This window comes from Pinus tabuliformis, chromosome 6 (genome assembly GCF_031772625.1).
Source record: "Pinus tabuliformis cultivar Carrire ecotype Pingquan chromosome 6, CPIR1, whole genome shotgun sequence".
NCBI classification, from domain to species: Eukaryota; Viridiplantae; Streptophyta; class Pinopsida; order Pinales; family Pinaceae; genus Pinus; species Pinus tabuliformis.
The window spans coordinates 1,224,642,425-1,224,659,320 of record NC_142292.1 but is presented as its reverse complement, the minus strand read 5'-3'; the positions used below and the strand labels follow the sequence as shown (position 1 = coordinate 1,224,659,320).

General features: G+C 43.9%; 1 protein-coding gene across 2 annotated transcripts in view; it reads right to left on the bottom strand.

Annotated features, from left to right (window-relative positions):
* Positions 1 to 213: 213 nt before the first annotated feature.
* The window catches only part of LOC149263109 (uncharacterized), a 196,806-nt gene continuing 180,123 nt past the window's right edge, over positions 214 to 16,896 (bottom strand). For both annotated transcript variants that reach the window (XM_089425756.1, XM_089425761.1), the window contains one exon: positions 214 to 509. In XM_089425756.1, coding sequence (XP_089281882.1) covers positions 450 to 509 — 60 coding nt within the window. In that variant the 3' untranslated portion in view covers positions 214 to 449. The remainder of the gene's footprint in view (positions 510 to 16,896) is intronic.

Sequence of the window (16,896 nt, the reverse complement as noted above, 5' to 3'; positions counted from 1 at the left end):
ACAATCTTTACACTGGAGTTCCTCAACTTCTAGGAATATGGGAAAATAACTAGAGCTACAACTTTCCTCATGATGCTTTAGTTTGTGTGCATCCAAATTGATCATCTATACCTTTAACTAAAATCCACCAATGCAAATATCAATGGTGGGTTTTCTAATGCTGTAATCCAGTTTGATGTGTAATAATTTATCCATTTGAAATTTTGAACTGGATTATGATCTCTTATGGTCTCTAGTTTCTGGGTTCATTCATTCAATGTTCTAACCATTTTCCTTCGGTTCACTCCATCCCAATGTATTGTGTCAGCATGGCTAATCTGTTGCACGTATTGTAACAACATCTGGCAAATATTGCTGCTGGAACTGATGATAGAAAAATTAGAAAGCCATACACCTCTAACATGACATACACAGCTAGAGCATATTTACCACCATTGAACTCATGATTGTCACTTGCCATTGGTCCCTAGAGAGAAATTTGGATCGTCCTCATCAGAATCAAACTCAACCTGACAACATATATAGATGCACATAATATTAATCCCTGTTCTTTAATAATTATCAACCAGCTTAAGTACAAAGCTCTTCTTGTATATACTCCTCAACAACCCTTAGGTACCATAAAGAAACAATGATACACTTCTTATCTTTACCATAAGCAATTCCATGTTAGAACTAACCATCAATACTTCACATAAAGGCTCAAGCATGTTCATAATTTACATTAAAACCTGTAAAGCAGCAGGATTGTTCCAATAGTATTTTGTCTTCCATCAGAAGCTAACAAAAGGTTCTGTATATCACAAATATTCAATAGCCATTCCTAATCCTTCCAGAAAATAAAATAATAAACATTGCAGATGTTCAATAACTATTACTTATTCTTAATCATTTATCAGCGCCATCCTCGTGTACATTTCAATCATGTTGATAGTTGTTGTTTAAGCTGACATAAATTCACTGATAAAAAGAAATGAGAACAATCAAAAAGAAAAAACAGATTAGGAAGAAGACATTGATGGGGAAGTGAATCTTGAAGCAGAACTCATTAGTGCCTTAGAAGAAATTGAGAGGCTCAAGGGAAAGAATAAAATGCAGCAGAAGCAACTGCAGGAATATGCAAAGAAGGATCGTGATCTTGATGAAAATAAAAAAACAATTATCATCTTGAAAACTCAACTAGATTAGACAACAAGGATAGAAGTGGTGAGAAGCAAGTTGAAAGAAAAGGAAGAACATGGGAGAATCTAGAAGCTGAAATCGTTTCCTTAAGAAAAGAACTAGAGAAAACAATTGGGCAGTTGAATAGAAGCTTGAAATTTTGAAAGAGCGTTGAAATCTTCGATAATATTCTCAATTGCCAAAGGTCACCATCCATCAAGACAAGTCTTGGTTATGACGAAAAACAAAGTATCCCCGAGAGAGATGCAAGCACTAAGATCACAAAGCCATCATAAAAGGAAAATGAAGAAAAGCCTAAAAGCTATGCTAATATTCTCAAAGGCTCCATCAACAATGAAAGCAACAACAAGAAAGAAAATAAGGACCAACAAAAACCTAATTCTTCTCACAAAAATAACAAGAATGAGTTTAAAAGAGTTATTCGACCAAGAAGGCCTTTCAGTGCCAAAATCTCTTCCTTAGTTATTGTTTTTCTTGCAATAATTTGGTCATAAAGCAATAGATTGTAGAGCATATTCAAAAATGATAATAATTTCTCATGGGTTTTTTGATAGAAACTACAATTCACTTTCTCCCCCACTTGATTACAATCTTGAATGTTCTAGGTGCAATAACTATGGGCACATATTATGTGATTGTAGAAGCAACATAATAAAGTCTCCTAAATAAAACAAGGAAGAAGATATTCTTACTGGGCATAGAGAAGAATACACAAAGGTGTGGAAAAGCAAGCAAGAAGAACAAAAGAAAGAAGAATGTGGACTTGCATTGTTTTGAAGCTTATAGTAGCTTCGGAAGGGCTTCCGCATAGGCTTGGTGTCTTAACATGTGGAAGATGATCTATTGCCTCTTTAGGTGCTTGCTTGGTGGAGTAAGTAATTTATGTCCTCTTTCCTAAGTCTAACATAGGAAAAGTACAATAATTAAAGTCAATTAATTATTGCGGACTATCAAGTCATTTTCTGGGGATAAATATTTAATTATTTAAGTGACTTATAAATTATCTCAACCATTGATCTCCAAGATCTTCTAGAAGGGAGGTTAGGGTTAGGGATTTGGGTTTAATGAAGATAATAAAAATAAGCCTAAGGAAGAGGTGAAGACATAAGAGAGGAGACACAACAAGAGAAAGCGATTTTCTCTAGTGCGAGTGGCTCAGTAGACTGAAGTGCAAAGAAGGAAGAGTACAAGAGTATTCAGGGCATATCTAGGAGGCCGAATTGTTGGGGATTGTAGGGTTGAGTTGCGAAAGAGATAGGGAGGCCGAATTGCATAAGGCACAGTGGCAGCTCACAGGGAAGGCAGAGGGTCGATTTGCTAGTAAATTGTTGGGTTGAAATTCTCCAAGCCAATTTGCTTTAGAGGCTGATTTCCAGGAGGCCAAATTCCTTGCAAGGTGTAATATCCCTTATCAGGAATATTCCTCAAACACAAGCAAACTCCAACCAGAGATGGACTGGGAGGGCATTTACCAGATATGTCGCCTCTGAAAAGAGGACGAGATCCGGAGGCTACCTGGCCCTTTCCAGACTCTGTCTAAGAGTATAGGAGAAACACACAAGTGGTATAATAGCCGAGAATGCTCAAAGAGATACAAATAACAATGGTGCAACATATAACAATATAACCATAAGAAAATACTCAAGAAATGCAGAGAGAATGCTAAGCCATTTTATTATACTGAGTAATAGAATGAGTACAGGGGGTGATCAGGAAGATGGCACCTCGACTTGCACAAGGCAAGTGAAGAAATACACTCAGAATAGCAACGGAATGGCCCCTCTCTAAACTGCGTCCAAGCTACTGGAGAATTGTTGTGTTGTTGCTGCTACTAGAAATCAAATGAGGATCTGGGGCTGCTCCCCACCTTAGAAAAGGTTGAAACTCTGGAATTGGACCCTACTCAAGAAACCCAGAAAAGCCCAAAAAGCTTTTATGAAATGGCCAACCCCCGAAAATCACCCCCTTGGGGTTCTGCGCAGTCCCTCAATGCTCTGCGCTGCCACTGAATGGAACCCTCCAGAAATCTGCCTGAAATCCTTGCCAAAACTCTCCAATATGCAAGGGTTGATCCCCTGCTCTAACTCTCAGCACAAATCCTACTGCAAACCCTCAACCCAAAACTCCTGCAAAAGGAACTGCGTCCCTCTCTCAGTGTTGCGCAGTCCTCCAAAATGCTGATGAAACTACTGCTAAAATGCCAAGGGAAATACCTTGCCCAAGCAGGCACTTGAAGTCCCTCGGGGCTAAGGGTGAGATCTCCAAACAAAGACACTCAATGCACTAAACAGTGCTACAGACTAGCTAAACAGTCAGCGTTCTCTAAGTCGAAATGACTATCACAAATGCTCATAACAGAATGATCAAAATGAGGGGGCTCCTCTCTCCTTTATAGCCTTTTCCTCTCTCAATCCCAAGGCTCACCTCCTCATGCGTGATTCCTCTCTTGCCACATGTTTCTTCCCTCCTGCGTAGTCCCTCCAAGTGTCTGCGTGGGCTCCATTTCTGCGTCCCCCTTTGGCCCCCTTGGCTCCCCTTTAAGTCACAACGTTGTGCTACTAGGAAGTGACTTTTTATTCTAAGAGTGAGTTATGTCTACCTTCCTCACTTTTTTATTTACAAATAACTATAGAAGGCAAAAATTGAACAAAATCGAATATTCCAATTAGCCATGGCTAATTAGGAATATTACAGTCTCCCCCAACAAAATGTTGCTTGTCCTCAAGTAACTAAAATTATGGATGCTACAAGCTCTTCTCATTCTCCTAAGTGGCATCCTCATCTGGCAAATTCTTCCACCTCACCAAGAATTCCCGAACCGTCCTGCTCCGCAGCTGCCTCTGTCTGGTATCAATGATAGCCTCCGGTTGCAATACCAAATGCCCCTCATCATCCATGGGTGGTAGCTCATCTGTCACTGTCACCTGCTGCCCCAATGCCTTTTTCAGGCATGATACATGAAAAACGCTATGAATCTTGCTGCCTTGGGGCAGCTCCAACTCATATGCAACCTGTCCAATCCTGCGTATCACCCTGTATGGCCCATAAAAGCGGGGCTTGAGCTTCTCAACCCCCTTCTGCTTCAGTGACGGCTGTCGGTATGGCTGTAATCGTAGGTAGACCATGTCCCCTACCTCGAACTGTTTCTCCATCCAACCCCTGTCGGCATACAGCTTCTGCTGGTTCTGTGTTGTAGCCATGTTATCTTTGAGAGCTCGGAGGATATCCTGACTCTCTTGGATCCAAATCTTGGCTCTAGGAACCCTGCTATCACCAAACATCACGTCAGCAAAAGATAAAGGATGATAGCCATACAAGGCATAGAATGGTGACATACCAATGGACATGTGATGTGAAGTATTGTAGCAGTACTCCCCCAGATGCAGCCACTTCAGCCATGCTCACTGCTGCCCACTGACATAGTTACACAAGTAGCCCTCCAGCCACTTGTTAACTATCTCTATCTGCCCATCCGTCTGTGGGTAATAACTAGTACTCGATGTCAACTCCGTCCCCACCAACTGGAAAAGCTCCTGCCAAAACCCGCCCATGAAACGACTGTCCCTATCACTGATGATGGTCTTAGGAAGACCATGTAGCCTGAAGATCTCTCTGAAGAACAGCTCGGCTACCTATGCTGTTGTATAGTGTGCAAATATGGCAAAAAAATGTGCATACTTCGTCAGTCGATCAACGACGACAAAGATACAATCCTTGCCCTATACCATGGGCAACCCTTTGATGAAGTCCATCGAAATACTCTCCCATTTCCCCTCCAGAAAGGGAAGAGGCTGCAATAAACCCGCAGGATGGCTCATCTCTCCCTTGTTCCTCTGGCAAACATCGCACTCCCGGATGTGCTGGAGTACATCCTCCTTGAGGCCCTTCCATGAGAACCTCTCTCTAATGGCCCTGTAGATTTTGGTAAACCCCTGATGTCCTGCCAATGGTGAATCATGTGATGCCTAGAGTATCTTCTTCTTGAGCTGAGACCCCTTAGTCAAGAAGATCCAGTCCCTGTAATAGATGATCTCATCGACCACCCTGTACCTGTCATTTGCCACCTGCCCATCCAGAACCTCACATGCAAACCTATTCTTGGAGTACTCTACTAAGAGTCAAGCCCTCCAGTCTGTATCCAAGCTCATAAGAGACAACATGGTTGGTCTACATGAAAGGGCATCTGCTACCACATTGCTCTTACCCTTGACATACTCAATGTCAAAGTCATATGCTTGGACCTTACTGATCCACTTCTGTTGCATCTCATGTAGTTGCTTCTGCTCCAAAAAGAACTTGAGGCTGTTGTGATCAGTCCTCACCCTGAACCTGTTACCCACCAAATACTGCCAGTACTTAGCCAATGCATGCATGATGGTTAGCATCTCCTTGTCGTATATAGAATACAAACTCTCGTGCGAAAGAAGCTTCCGACTCTCAAAGGCTATAGGGTGACCTCCCTGCATCAACACTACATCGATCCCCTCTCCCGACGCATCACACTCCAAAACAAATGGTTGTGTAAAATCTGGCAACGCAAGCACTGGGCAGCTGCTCATAACCTCCTTGAGCTTGTCAAAGGCTCGCTGCGCTGTATCCGACCAACTGAATGCCCCCTTCCTCGTCAAATCTGTCAGGGGTGCAGCAAGCTGTGAGAAACCTTTGACGAACTTCCGGTAGTAAGTACAAATGCCAATGAATCCTCGAAGTTCTGTCACGTTTCTCGGCTCCGGCCATTCTCTGATGGCCCTGATCTTCTCCTCGTGGACTCTCACTCCATCCACCCCTATGATGTGTCCCAGATACAACATCTCCGTCAACCCAAACTCACACTTGGAGAGTTTGGCATAGAACTGCTGCTCTTGTAAGATACGCAATACTGTCTCAATGTGTTGGAGATGCTCCTCCCAAGTCCTGTTGTAAATGAGTATATCATCAAAGAATACCAACACAAACTTCCTCAAGTGATTACGGAAGATGTGATTCATGCAGGACTGAAATGTAGCGGGGGCGTTGGTTAGCCCAAAAGGCATCACTAAGAACTCAAAGTACCCATAGTGACACTTGAAGACGGTCTTGGGAATGTCCTACTCCCTCACGCGAATCTGATGGTACCCAGATCTCAAATCAATCTTTGAGAAGAACCGTGCTCCTCTCAACTAGTCCATCAACTCATCGATCCTCAGTATGGGGTACCTGTTCTTCAGGGTCTTCTTGTTCAGGGCCCTGTAGTCAATGCACATCCTCAATGTACCGTCCTTCTTCTTCACCAACACCACAGAAGAAGCAAAAGGGCTCATGCTCGGTCGAATGTGCCCAAGAGCCAACAACTCCTGGATAGCCCACTCAATCTCATCCTGATAGGCCTTGGGGTGCCTATAGGGGGTGGTGATCACTGCCTGTATGCCCTGCTCAAGCTCGATGGTGTGCTCAAACCCCCAATCCGGTGGCTATCCTGGTGGAATCTCCCCAAACACTATGGCATACCGATCAAGGATGGACTGTATCTCTGGATGTACCGTCTGCCCTGTAGTCCCTGCCTCTGATGCACGCAGCTCCACTGCCCACTCTATGTCTCCCTTCCGGAAGACTGCCTCCATCTGATGAGCCGAAACAGTCTGAGGCAGATATGTGTGTTGTCCCTGTATCTTCTCATGCCTCCCTGTCTTCTCATCATCCCACTCCATCTCTAAGGTCTTCCAATCCGTCGTGACCTTCCCTAGAGTGATAAGCCACTGAACACCCAGTATAATGTTGGTATCCGGAATATCGACCACGAAAAAGTGGTCAGTCAATGTGTAAGTTCCCATCGTCACTGAAAGCTCTAGAACATAACGAGCACACGTCATGGTCTGATCTCCTGGGACCAAGACTGAAAACCCATCGAAGCTCTCTGTCTGTATACCTCTCCGCTCAACCATCTGTGCATCGATGAAGTTGTGGGTCGCCCCACTGTCAACCAAAACTGATACTCGCTGGCCACGTACTGTCCCTCGTACGCATAGCGTCAGATACTTGGGAACTCCTCGCAAGGCTGCAAGGGCCCCTCCGGTGGGTGCAAAAGATGCACCACCTGCTGCTGGCGGTGGAGGTGGAAAAGGTCCCTGTACGGCATGGCTATCTCTTGCCTCCACATCATCCTCGTCATCCTCTTCTCCACTGCTCTAGGAGAAGACCTCAATAAAATGTGCCTTGCCAGCAGCACATCTATGTCCCAGTGCCCACGGCTCCTGACACGTGAAGCACAACCGCTTCTTCTTCAGCTCCCTCCTGACATCGTCGTCAATCTGTACTCGTCCTGGATTCCCCTTTGGAGGTGGAACCCTCACATCCTTCCCCTTAGACTGGAAAGTCTGTCTCTAGGGGTAAGGTGTCTGAGTCTTGGGTAAGACATCCTATAAGTCCCGGGTCCTACTGATAGCGTCCTTGAGTGTGGTTGGTCTAGTGGATCGAACTAGACCCCAAAGTGGCTCTGCTAACCCCTCAACATACATATAGACCCTCCGTGTCGTGGATAGGTCTGGCACCATCACGGAGACCCTCAAGAAATCTACAATGTAGGTCTCTGGGCTCCCTGTCTGTTTGAGCCTCGTCAGCTCAACAAAATGCTACTCTGGATCCCTCCGATCAAATCGCTCCATCAATCTCCTGGTAAACTCAGCATACGACATCACTATAGAGTGCTCGAGTGTAACCATCCCATGAAACCACCAATCCTAGGCCTCACCATCCAAATGCAATGTTGCCACCTTGATGGCCCCTGTCTCCGACATCTGGTTAAGCTGGAAATAAATGTCCAGCTTCTCCATCCAAGATTTTGCCAAACTGTTTGATGAACCATCAAACGTAGGCAAGTGGAATCTACTCGCTGCACGGTGGGTGTCACCATCATGGTAATGCCGGTACCCTCTGTGATGGTCACGGGGTCTGCTATCCCGATGGAGCTGAACAAAATTTCTGAATGAGAGGGCCTCCCTGAACTCCTATCCATAGGCCTGGTACTCTACAAAATAGTCGCCCATATGTCCGGGCTCTGCCTCCTGCTAGGCTACGGCCCCCATGTCTGCTCCTAAGAAAGTGGGCATAGTAGAGCATGTAGGGGCATGTGAAGCCACCTGCTGCGCAGTATCACGCTGCTCTGGCAAATGGTGGGATGCGCTCGATCCCTCACCAACCTGGAAAACTCGTGGGCTCTCACGTTGTCTGGCCTCTACTGCCGTGAATCTCTGCCCCATCACCTCAATCTGCCTCGACAGATCCTGCACCGATTTGAGGAGCATATCTACAAATCTCTTCCCATCATCATCTGCCATCGAAGCCTCCTGCTCTGCGTCCACCACAGGCTCCTTCTGTTCTGCGTCCACCACAGGCTCCTCCTGTTCTGCGTCCACCACCGGAACACAGTCTCCCTCTCCATAAGTGTTCTCCAACCTACGCCCAGTGTCTCTGTATCTCCGACCTCTATAACAGATGTAGGGTTTTTCCCCTGGTGTCATAGATTGCTAGCTCCACAAGCTGAGCCAGATCTATGCTCTGATACCACTGTAATATCCCTTATCAGGAATATTCCTCAAACACAAGCAAACTCCAACCAGAGATGGACTGGGAGGGCATTTACCAGATATGTCGCCTCTGAAAAGAGGACGAGATCCAGAGCTACCTGGGCCTTTCCAGACTCTGTCTAAGAGTATAAGAGAAACACACAAGTGGTATAATAGCCGAGAATGCTCAAAGAGATACAAATAACAATGGTGCAACATATAACAATATAACTATAAGCAGATACTCAAGAAATGCAGAGAGAATGCTAAGCCATTTTATTATACTGAGTAATAGAATGAGTACAGGAGGTGATCAGGAAGATGGCACCTCGACTTGCACAAGGCAAGTGAAAAAATAGCGTCCAAGTTGTTGGAGAACTGTTGTGTTGCTGCTGCTGCTAGAAATCAAATGAGGATCTGAGGCTGCTCCCCACCTCAAAAAAGGCTGAAACTCTGGAATCAGACCCTAATCAAGAAACCCAGAAAAGCCCAGAAAACTTTTCTGAAATGGCCGACCCCCGAAAATCACCCCCTTGGGGTTCTGCGCAGTCCCTCAATGCTCTGCGCTGCCACGGAATGGAACCCTCCAGAAATCTGCCTGAAATCCCTGCCAAAACTCTCCAATATGAAAGCGCTGATCCCCTACTCTAACTCTCAGCACAAATCCTACTGCAAACCCTCAACCCAGAACTCCTGCAAAGAAACTGTGTCCCTCTCTCAGTGTTGCGCAGTCCTCCAAAACGTTGATGAAACTGCTGCTGAAATGCTAATGAAACTACTGCTGAAATGCCAATGGAAATACCTTGCCCAAGCAGGCACTCGAAGTCCCCCGGGGCTAAGGGTGAGATCTCCGAACGGAGACACTCAATGCACTAAATAGTGCTGCAGACTAGCTAAACATCAAGCGTGTTCTAAGTCGAAATGACTATCACAAATGCTCATAACAGAATGATCAAAATGAGGGGGCTCCTCTCTCCTTTATAGCCTTTGCCTCTCTCAATCCCAAGGCTCACCTCCTCCTGCGTGATTCCTCTCTTGCCACGTGTTTCTTCCCTCCTGCGCAGTCCCTCCATGTGTCTGCGTGGGCTCCATTTCTGCGTCCCCCTTTGGCCCCCTTGGCTCCCCTTTAAGTCACAACGTTGTGCTACTAGGAAGTGACTTTTTATTCTAAAAGTGAGTTATGTCCCCCTTCCTCACTTTTTTATTTACAAATAACTATAGAAGGCAAAAATTGAACAAAATCGAATATTCCAATTAGCCATGGCTAATTAAGAATATTACACAAGGAATAAATCTAATGGGAGTTGAGTTACAGGTTCCAATAAATGTATTTTTCCTTGTAATTCTACGTGGGTTGAAAACCCTGATTTTCTAGATTAACGAATGATGGAGAATTGTTCTGGGTATTTATTTGTTGTAATGTGTGATTGATCTCTTCTAATTTTTATTTTCTGCCGCATATAATTTCTGGAGATTAAAATACCAATGATTTTACTTTTTGGCAATTTAGAATTTATTTGGTTAAATAAATAAATTGTTGGGGATAACTAATTATTGTGAGAAAATAAATCTGGGTTAGCATTAGGAGATTTAACATGGTATCAGAGCTTTCTAGATATCTCTAAGAGAGTGATCCAAGATCACTAGGGTTTGTAGCAACGAATTTCTACAACAGCAGAATTATTTTTAAAACTTTGCAGTTGGGGTTTTGTGGCCAAGGTCGATTTGTGAAGATGGCATCACTAAGTAGTATGCAAAACGAACACAAATTGGATGGCACTACTAACTTCGGTCCCTAAGAGGGGATTACCATGATTCTAAAAATTAATGGTCTATGGAATCTTGTGAACACAAAAATTCAAGTTCCTTCAGATCCAAACCTAGCAGTCGAGCATAATCTCAAGGATATGAAAGCGAGGCATATAATTTCAGATGGTGTGAGGAATCATATAATTCCTCACATATCAAGGAAGGACACGAGACGTCAGATGTGGGTAGTCCTAACCAATCTTTATTAGAGAACAAACAAAAACAAGAAAATGGTGTTGCAGGGAAAATTAAATAGCATAAACATGGACAAATCAAAGAACATAGCATCTTACCTCACAAGGATCCAACGGGCTCATGATGAGCTTTTAGCTGTTGGGGAGACTGTGATTGATTTGGAGCTAATGAAGCTATCTCTAAAGGTTTGCGTTAAGCATTATACCACCTTTGTGGATGGAATCCTAGAGAGGCAACAACTTCTTGATTGGGGTTAGCTATGGGATGACTTCATCCAGAAGGAGATCTAGGAGAACCCATTAACCAGAGGAAAGCGAAGAAGTAGTGAGGAGAAAGATGAGCTTGCTCTTGCTACACAAGCGAGAAAGGGCAAAGGCAAGGCCAAGCAGAACCAGAGTGGAGGTGGACCTTCACAAAATAAAAAGGAGGACATGAGCAAATTCAAGTGCATTGCGTGTCACAAGTCCGAGCATGTTGCTAGTCAAGGTCCAAATAGGAAGAAGACCAAGGGAAAGACAGCCACAGCATCTACTGCTTAGATGGACAAAATCGTCGAAAAGTTCGAGAAGAACTTTGCCTTGGTGTCATGCCTCCCTGGAACTGTCATGAGAGGTGTTTGCTTTATGGATAATGGAACATCTCATCACATGGCGGGATCTCGAGGCATTTTCACTAGCATGACCAAGGGGCCAAGGGATATACATGTAGATCTTGGTGATAATTCCAAGTATGCAGTAGAAGGCATTGGAAGCATTGAGTTTCAAATGGACTCAGGTGGTGTCATGGAGGTGAATGAAGTGTTGTTTGTACCGGGTTTGAAAAAGAATTTCCTTTCAGTTTCGACCATAGAATATAGTGTTGAAGAATGTAACTAGGTTCGGTCTTCATATTTATAATTGAGTCATTATGAAATGTATTTATTAAAGAATAAAAAAGGAAAATTTATTATTATTACAATGACTTATTAAAGCATGGTTTTCACGCTTGTATCATCATCTTATAGGTCAAAGTCCCCATTGAGGACTTCTAGGTTTTATATTGAGTCATTAAAGTCATTGTCCATTTAATGAAACCCTTCTTGGGCTTTTGAATCATGTAAAAAGAATTATTATTGAGTCAAATATGTAATTTGCTACCTCCACACCAAGTCAACCCTTGCCTAACGAAGTTGACCTACAAGAGGAAAATTCGACCCACAGAAGAGGCTATATATACAAGTGCAATTCGATCTATTTTCTCACCAACTCAACAAGTTCAATACACAAGAAGGAAGTGAAGAAAGGTGCGAAGTTCAAGGAGAAGAAGGAAGAATTGCAAAAATAGAACAAGTCGAAGTTTTGGGCTATCTCTCTCTCTCTTTCGTACAAAGTTACTGGGTTGTTGTTGGGGTCGAAGATCCACCGCTGGGGAGGTCGAAGTTCTGCTACTGCATAGGTTGAAGTTTTGTTGCTGGATAGGTCAAAGTTCTATTGTTGCAGGGTCGAAGATTTAGATCGAAGTTGCTAGAAGGAAGGGTTGACTTGGTGATTTCAGGAAGTTTATGTCTAGGTTGAAGAGTCTTGGATTATCTCGTCTTAACTACTGAAGGAAAAAGTTTGACTGGGTTTTCCCCTAGATAATGGTTTTGCCCTGGCTGAGTGCCTACATCTTGTGTCTCTTGTTCATGTGATCTTCATACACACATAATTTGGTAACTGCTTGATGAAAGGTAATATAATAACGAAATAAAAGAAGCCTACATAATTCACAAGTAATTATCAAGAAAGAGAAATCAAACCCTAATACTACTACCACTGATTTCTCAACAGATAGAGGACTAGAAGTCAGCTCCACGAGAGGTGAAGTGGTTGTTGGACCGAAAGGAACTGATCCCAACAAGAAGTAACTAATTGGGAGAAGGGAGAAAAATATCCATCTGTTGAGAGGATAGTTGGTGAAGGATCTCATACATAAGAGTGACAGCCAGAGTGAAATTTTGGTAGAGGATGGGACACCTACACTACAAGGCTCTTCCTATGTTACAGAGAATGGTTACAGGTTTTCTAGCTAACATGGATGAAATGTCAAAATGTCTATAAGTTTCTAAAACAAGTACAACTAGTAACGTCACCCCCGAAAAATGGAAACGTGGCCCAAAACATCACAACACACATATATATACTACAAATAGGTTAATAACACATTATCTTGCAAACTCGAATCTGGGTGCACAAGGGGGGATCAGAGGTACTGATGGCCTCCATGATAGCTCGATCTAACACATTTATGGCAAGGGGATGCCAGCGCATCCTGTCTGCCATCACCACACGCCGTATTCACTACATGAGTTGGGGTGAATGGATGACAATGAATTGGAACTTAACAATGAATTGGGAAGTGGAGCCTCATTTTATTTCACAAGTGATTGGTCTATCTATAATTTGCATTACTGAGAAAGGAACGAGGGTTCAGTGGTATCAGAAGGGGAAACTCACGACGATACAAGCCGACATCCATGCTCGTGAGTGTGGTCATCCTAGGAGAGGAGGGTGAGGAAGAGGTTGTCAACCTCCTCCTCCCTAGCATAATTTAGGAGGAGAAAGGTTTGATAAGGACCTTCCGTAGCACATTAGGAGAATGATTGTTAAAATGGTAGCAAAGGTGAGAGAAACAAATAAGACGGTCATTGGGCATTGAGGAACTTGCTCAGACGACAATTGTGGAACCGGGAAGAAGTTATGCACATGGTGAAAGGCTAAATCACTAATTTGTATTTTCATCTCGTCCAAGCTACGCTAGCGTTGCGCGTTCTGGCTGGTGCTCTGGGTATTCAGTTCCCTCCACCACCCTCGCCTTCCATATCGTCCAACTCCTTGGTTAGCTAGGACTCTTCTTCTTCGAGTCCTCTGGATTCAGTTTTTCAAGAGGAAAAATCGCTCATTCCTAAGAAGTTGTGGCCAACACGAAGGGTGGAGAAGACCTTTGAACAACCAAGTTCCTTGGGTAGTAATGTGAAGGAGTGGGCCACTAGCTGCAGGGCAACAACAAAAGATAAGTATAAGGAACAGGAACCTCTTCAAGATGCAAACACCAGTACTGGTGGGGCGCTAATTGAGTAGGAAAGACCACCATGGCTGAAAAAAGGTCAGGATGATTCTTTTTGGTAATTCACAGCATCACTGTGAATGGTAATTCTCAGTTTGGTCTTTTGTTGTTATAAACTGGTTTCATGACTTCAAGGAGGCCATCTGGTTTCCCATCTATGGTTAGATGGTCATCCCCAGGCTCTACACAGGGTTAGTTCCACATTAGACAGGCCTTTTTGTTTATTGAATCTGCTCAATCCAGACACAATTTGTCGAAGACTCTGCACGTTTGTACTTTATGTAAATTCTCAGTAATCTAATGGAATCTTACTTACAAAAACAACACATTGTCTTGCAAGAAAAGAAAGAATGAGACACATTAGTGTCATTTTAGAAGGAAAACCAAGTCTATATGAACTCTCACAAAATGATTAAATGATGCAAAAATCCAAAATTAGCCTTTATAGATGAGGCTATATGTTACAAACAAAATAATTCATAAAATATTAATTAAATAAATAATTATCCAATAATTAATTAATTAATTATTAGTTATGAAAGGTTAAAGGGTCAAATGACATGACCATTCACCTTTGTGGCCAGTCAATGCCTATATAAGCAACTATCTATTGATCTGGGGTAGCATCGGATGTGCTCTAGCCACGAAATTTGGTGGAGAGGTTGGGGCACATGAGATCTCCAATACCCAGAAAGGGTTTGGGCAGATTCTAAACAGATCAGGAGATATTAAAAAAATTTAATATTTTTAATGGAGTCCCTAAGTCTAAACTTAGGGAAAATAAAATATTAATGTGTATTAATATGAATCTATGTTAGAATGGTCCAAAAGACATGGATCAAGCCAGATCTAATCTTAGTCGTTGATTAGGGACTTAATCTCGGCCGTTGAGATGTCAATCAGAAAAGTATAAGAGGAGGCTTGAGGGTCACTTGGAGAACACACCAGAGTGATCAGTCATTCTATTATCTAGAGTGGGGTTTGCTAAGAGAGATAGAATCAGCGATCGAAGAGCAACTAAGGGGCATTAAGTACAAAGAGGCAGAGATAATGCCAGGAGAGCAGAGGAGCAACCAGAGAGAGAGACGCAGGAGCAGCCAGTGCTCACGCAGGGCCACGTAGAGGCAGCTAAGTGCTGCGTAGAGCACCAAAGAGGCCAGCATCGCTGACGCAGAGGCTCAGAGAGCTGACGCAGGGCCTCCTGGGGCTGACGTAGGCCAAGATAGGCTGACGTAGGGCCAACGCTGGGCTAGGAGAGCCTAACGCAGTCCAGATTGGGCAGACGCTGGGGTTTCTGGGGCAAATTGGTGTTGAATAGCTGCCAGAAGGATTATCCGGGGTTTCAGCCAGTAGATTTGTCAAAAACTGAGAGGTATTACTGCCAAGGAAATTCTCTGTTGGGTAGGCCAATTTCGGCACCCAGATTGTACTCTAATATTGCTTAATAATAAAACCCTCAAATAGTTGCACCAGTTTTCCCACATTGGGTTTTTCCGAGGACATTAGTCCAAAAATAATGGTGTCATATGGTGTGTTTGTTCCTGTTTCTTTTAGTTGATGATCTGTAATATGTTGAGCATGCACTACTGTTTATTTTCAGTATTTACATTGTAAATAACTTGTTAAGGAAAATAACAAATAAGTAGGAATAAATCAGATAAAGTGCATGGAGGGTGAGCGTGATTATAAATCAAAGGAGGACTAAAAGACATCAGCCGAGCGGAGCAATAGAAGTAGAAAATGGTTGTCCCACAGTGACAAAAGTTGTTTCTAGCAACGCAGAAGCCAAGGAGTGTGATGCAGAGCCAGCCAAGGCCACGCAGAGGAAGCTGGGAGCTATGCAGAGCCTCAAAGAGGCCAGCGTTGCTGACGTAGAGGGCCAGAGGGCTGACGCAGACCCATCCGGGGTGACGCAAGGCCAGCGTGAAGCAGAGAAGGGCTGACGCAGTCCATAGATAGGCAGTTGTTGGGGTCTAAAAGGTTGCAGGAATATTGCAGAGTGGAGCTGGTGAGGTACTGTAGTCAGAACAATACCTGACAGAGCAGGGCCTGAGGAGTTGTTACCGAGGGTTTTTAGCCGAGGACCCCGGATCAGCAGTGCAGTTGCACAAGACGATCAGAGTAGGGGGCATCTCGACAAGCAACAGAAGGATTTCCAGGAGGGAAATCAAGACTCAGAGGGAGTCCATAAGAGAACTTCCAGACAGAAGTAAAGACTCAGAGGAGTCAAACAGAGAACTTCCTGGAGGGAAGTAGAGGAGCATCATGGCACTACACGGGGTAAGAGACCAGGATAGACTAGATGGAGCATCGAACTTCACAGTCTGGAAGGCCAGAATCTTATCCGTGCTTGACAGGAATCGTGTCAAGAACTTCACCTTGAAGGTAATAGTTGTCCCAGTTGACCCCAGTGATAATGACAAGTATGAAGAGGCGACGGCGAGGGCCAAGAGCATTATCCTTGACGGGGTCAAGGATCATATAGTACCACATATAGCCAAGAAAGAAACGGCATTTGAGATGTGGGAGGTTTTCAAGAAGTTGTACCAACATACTTTTGTGCAGAGAAGAATGCTGCTTGAGAATCAGATGAGGTCGTATCAGATGAAGAAGGGACAATCAATTGACACCTTCCTCGGAGGACTGAATGAGATCCAAGACCAGTTGACTGTTATAGGGGCAACACCGGATCAGGAGCTAATGGTGAGGACAACCCTGAACGCTGTCTCAAAAGACTGCGAAGTATTTGTCCAGAGTATACTGGGCAGAGGGACACTTCCACCTTAGGACAAGATGTGGGCAGCTCTTCGCCAAGAAGAGATCAGACGGCACTCGAAGACGGGTAGCAGCAGCATGGGGATCAAATTCAAGCAGGAGGAGGAAGATGTGGCCCTAGCATCTAAGGGAAAGCAAGAGAAGCAGAAGAAGAAAGATCTCTCCAAGATCAAGTGCTTCCACTATGGGGAGCTGGGTCATTATGCGACCCAATGTCCAAGGAAGAAAAGTAAGGGAGAGTCTTCCGAGACTAAGGCAGCGCCAACACAAGCTGAGAAGGAAGTTTTGATAGACGATGACTATGCCATGA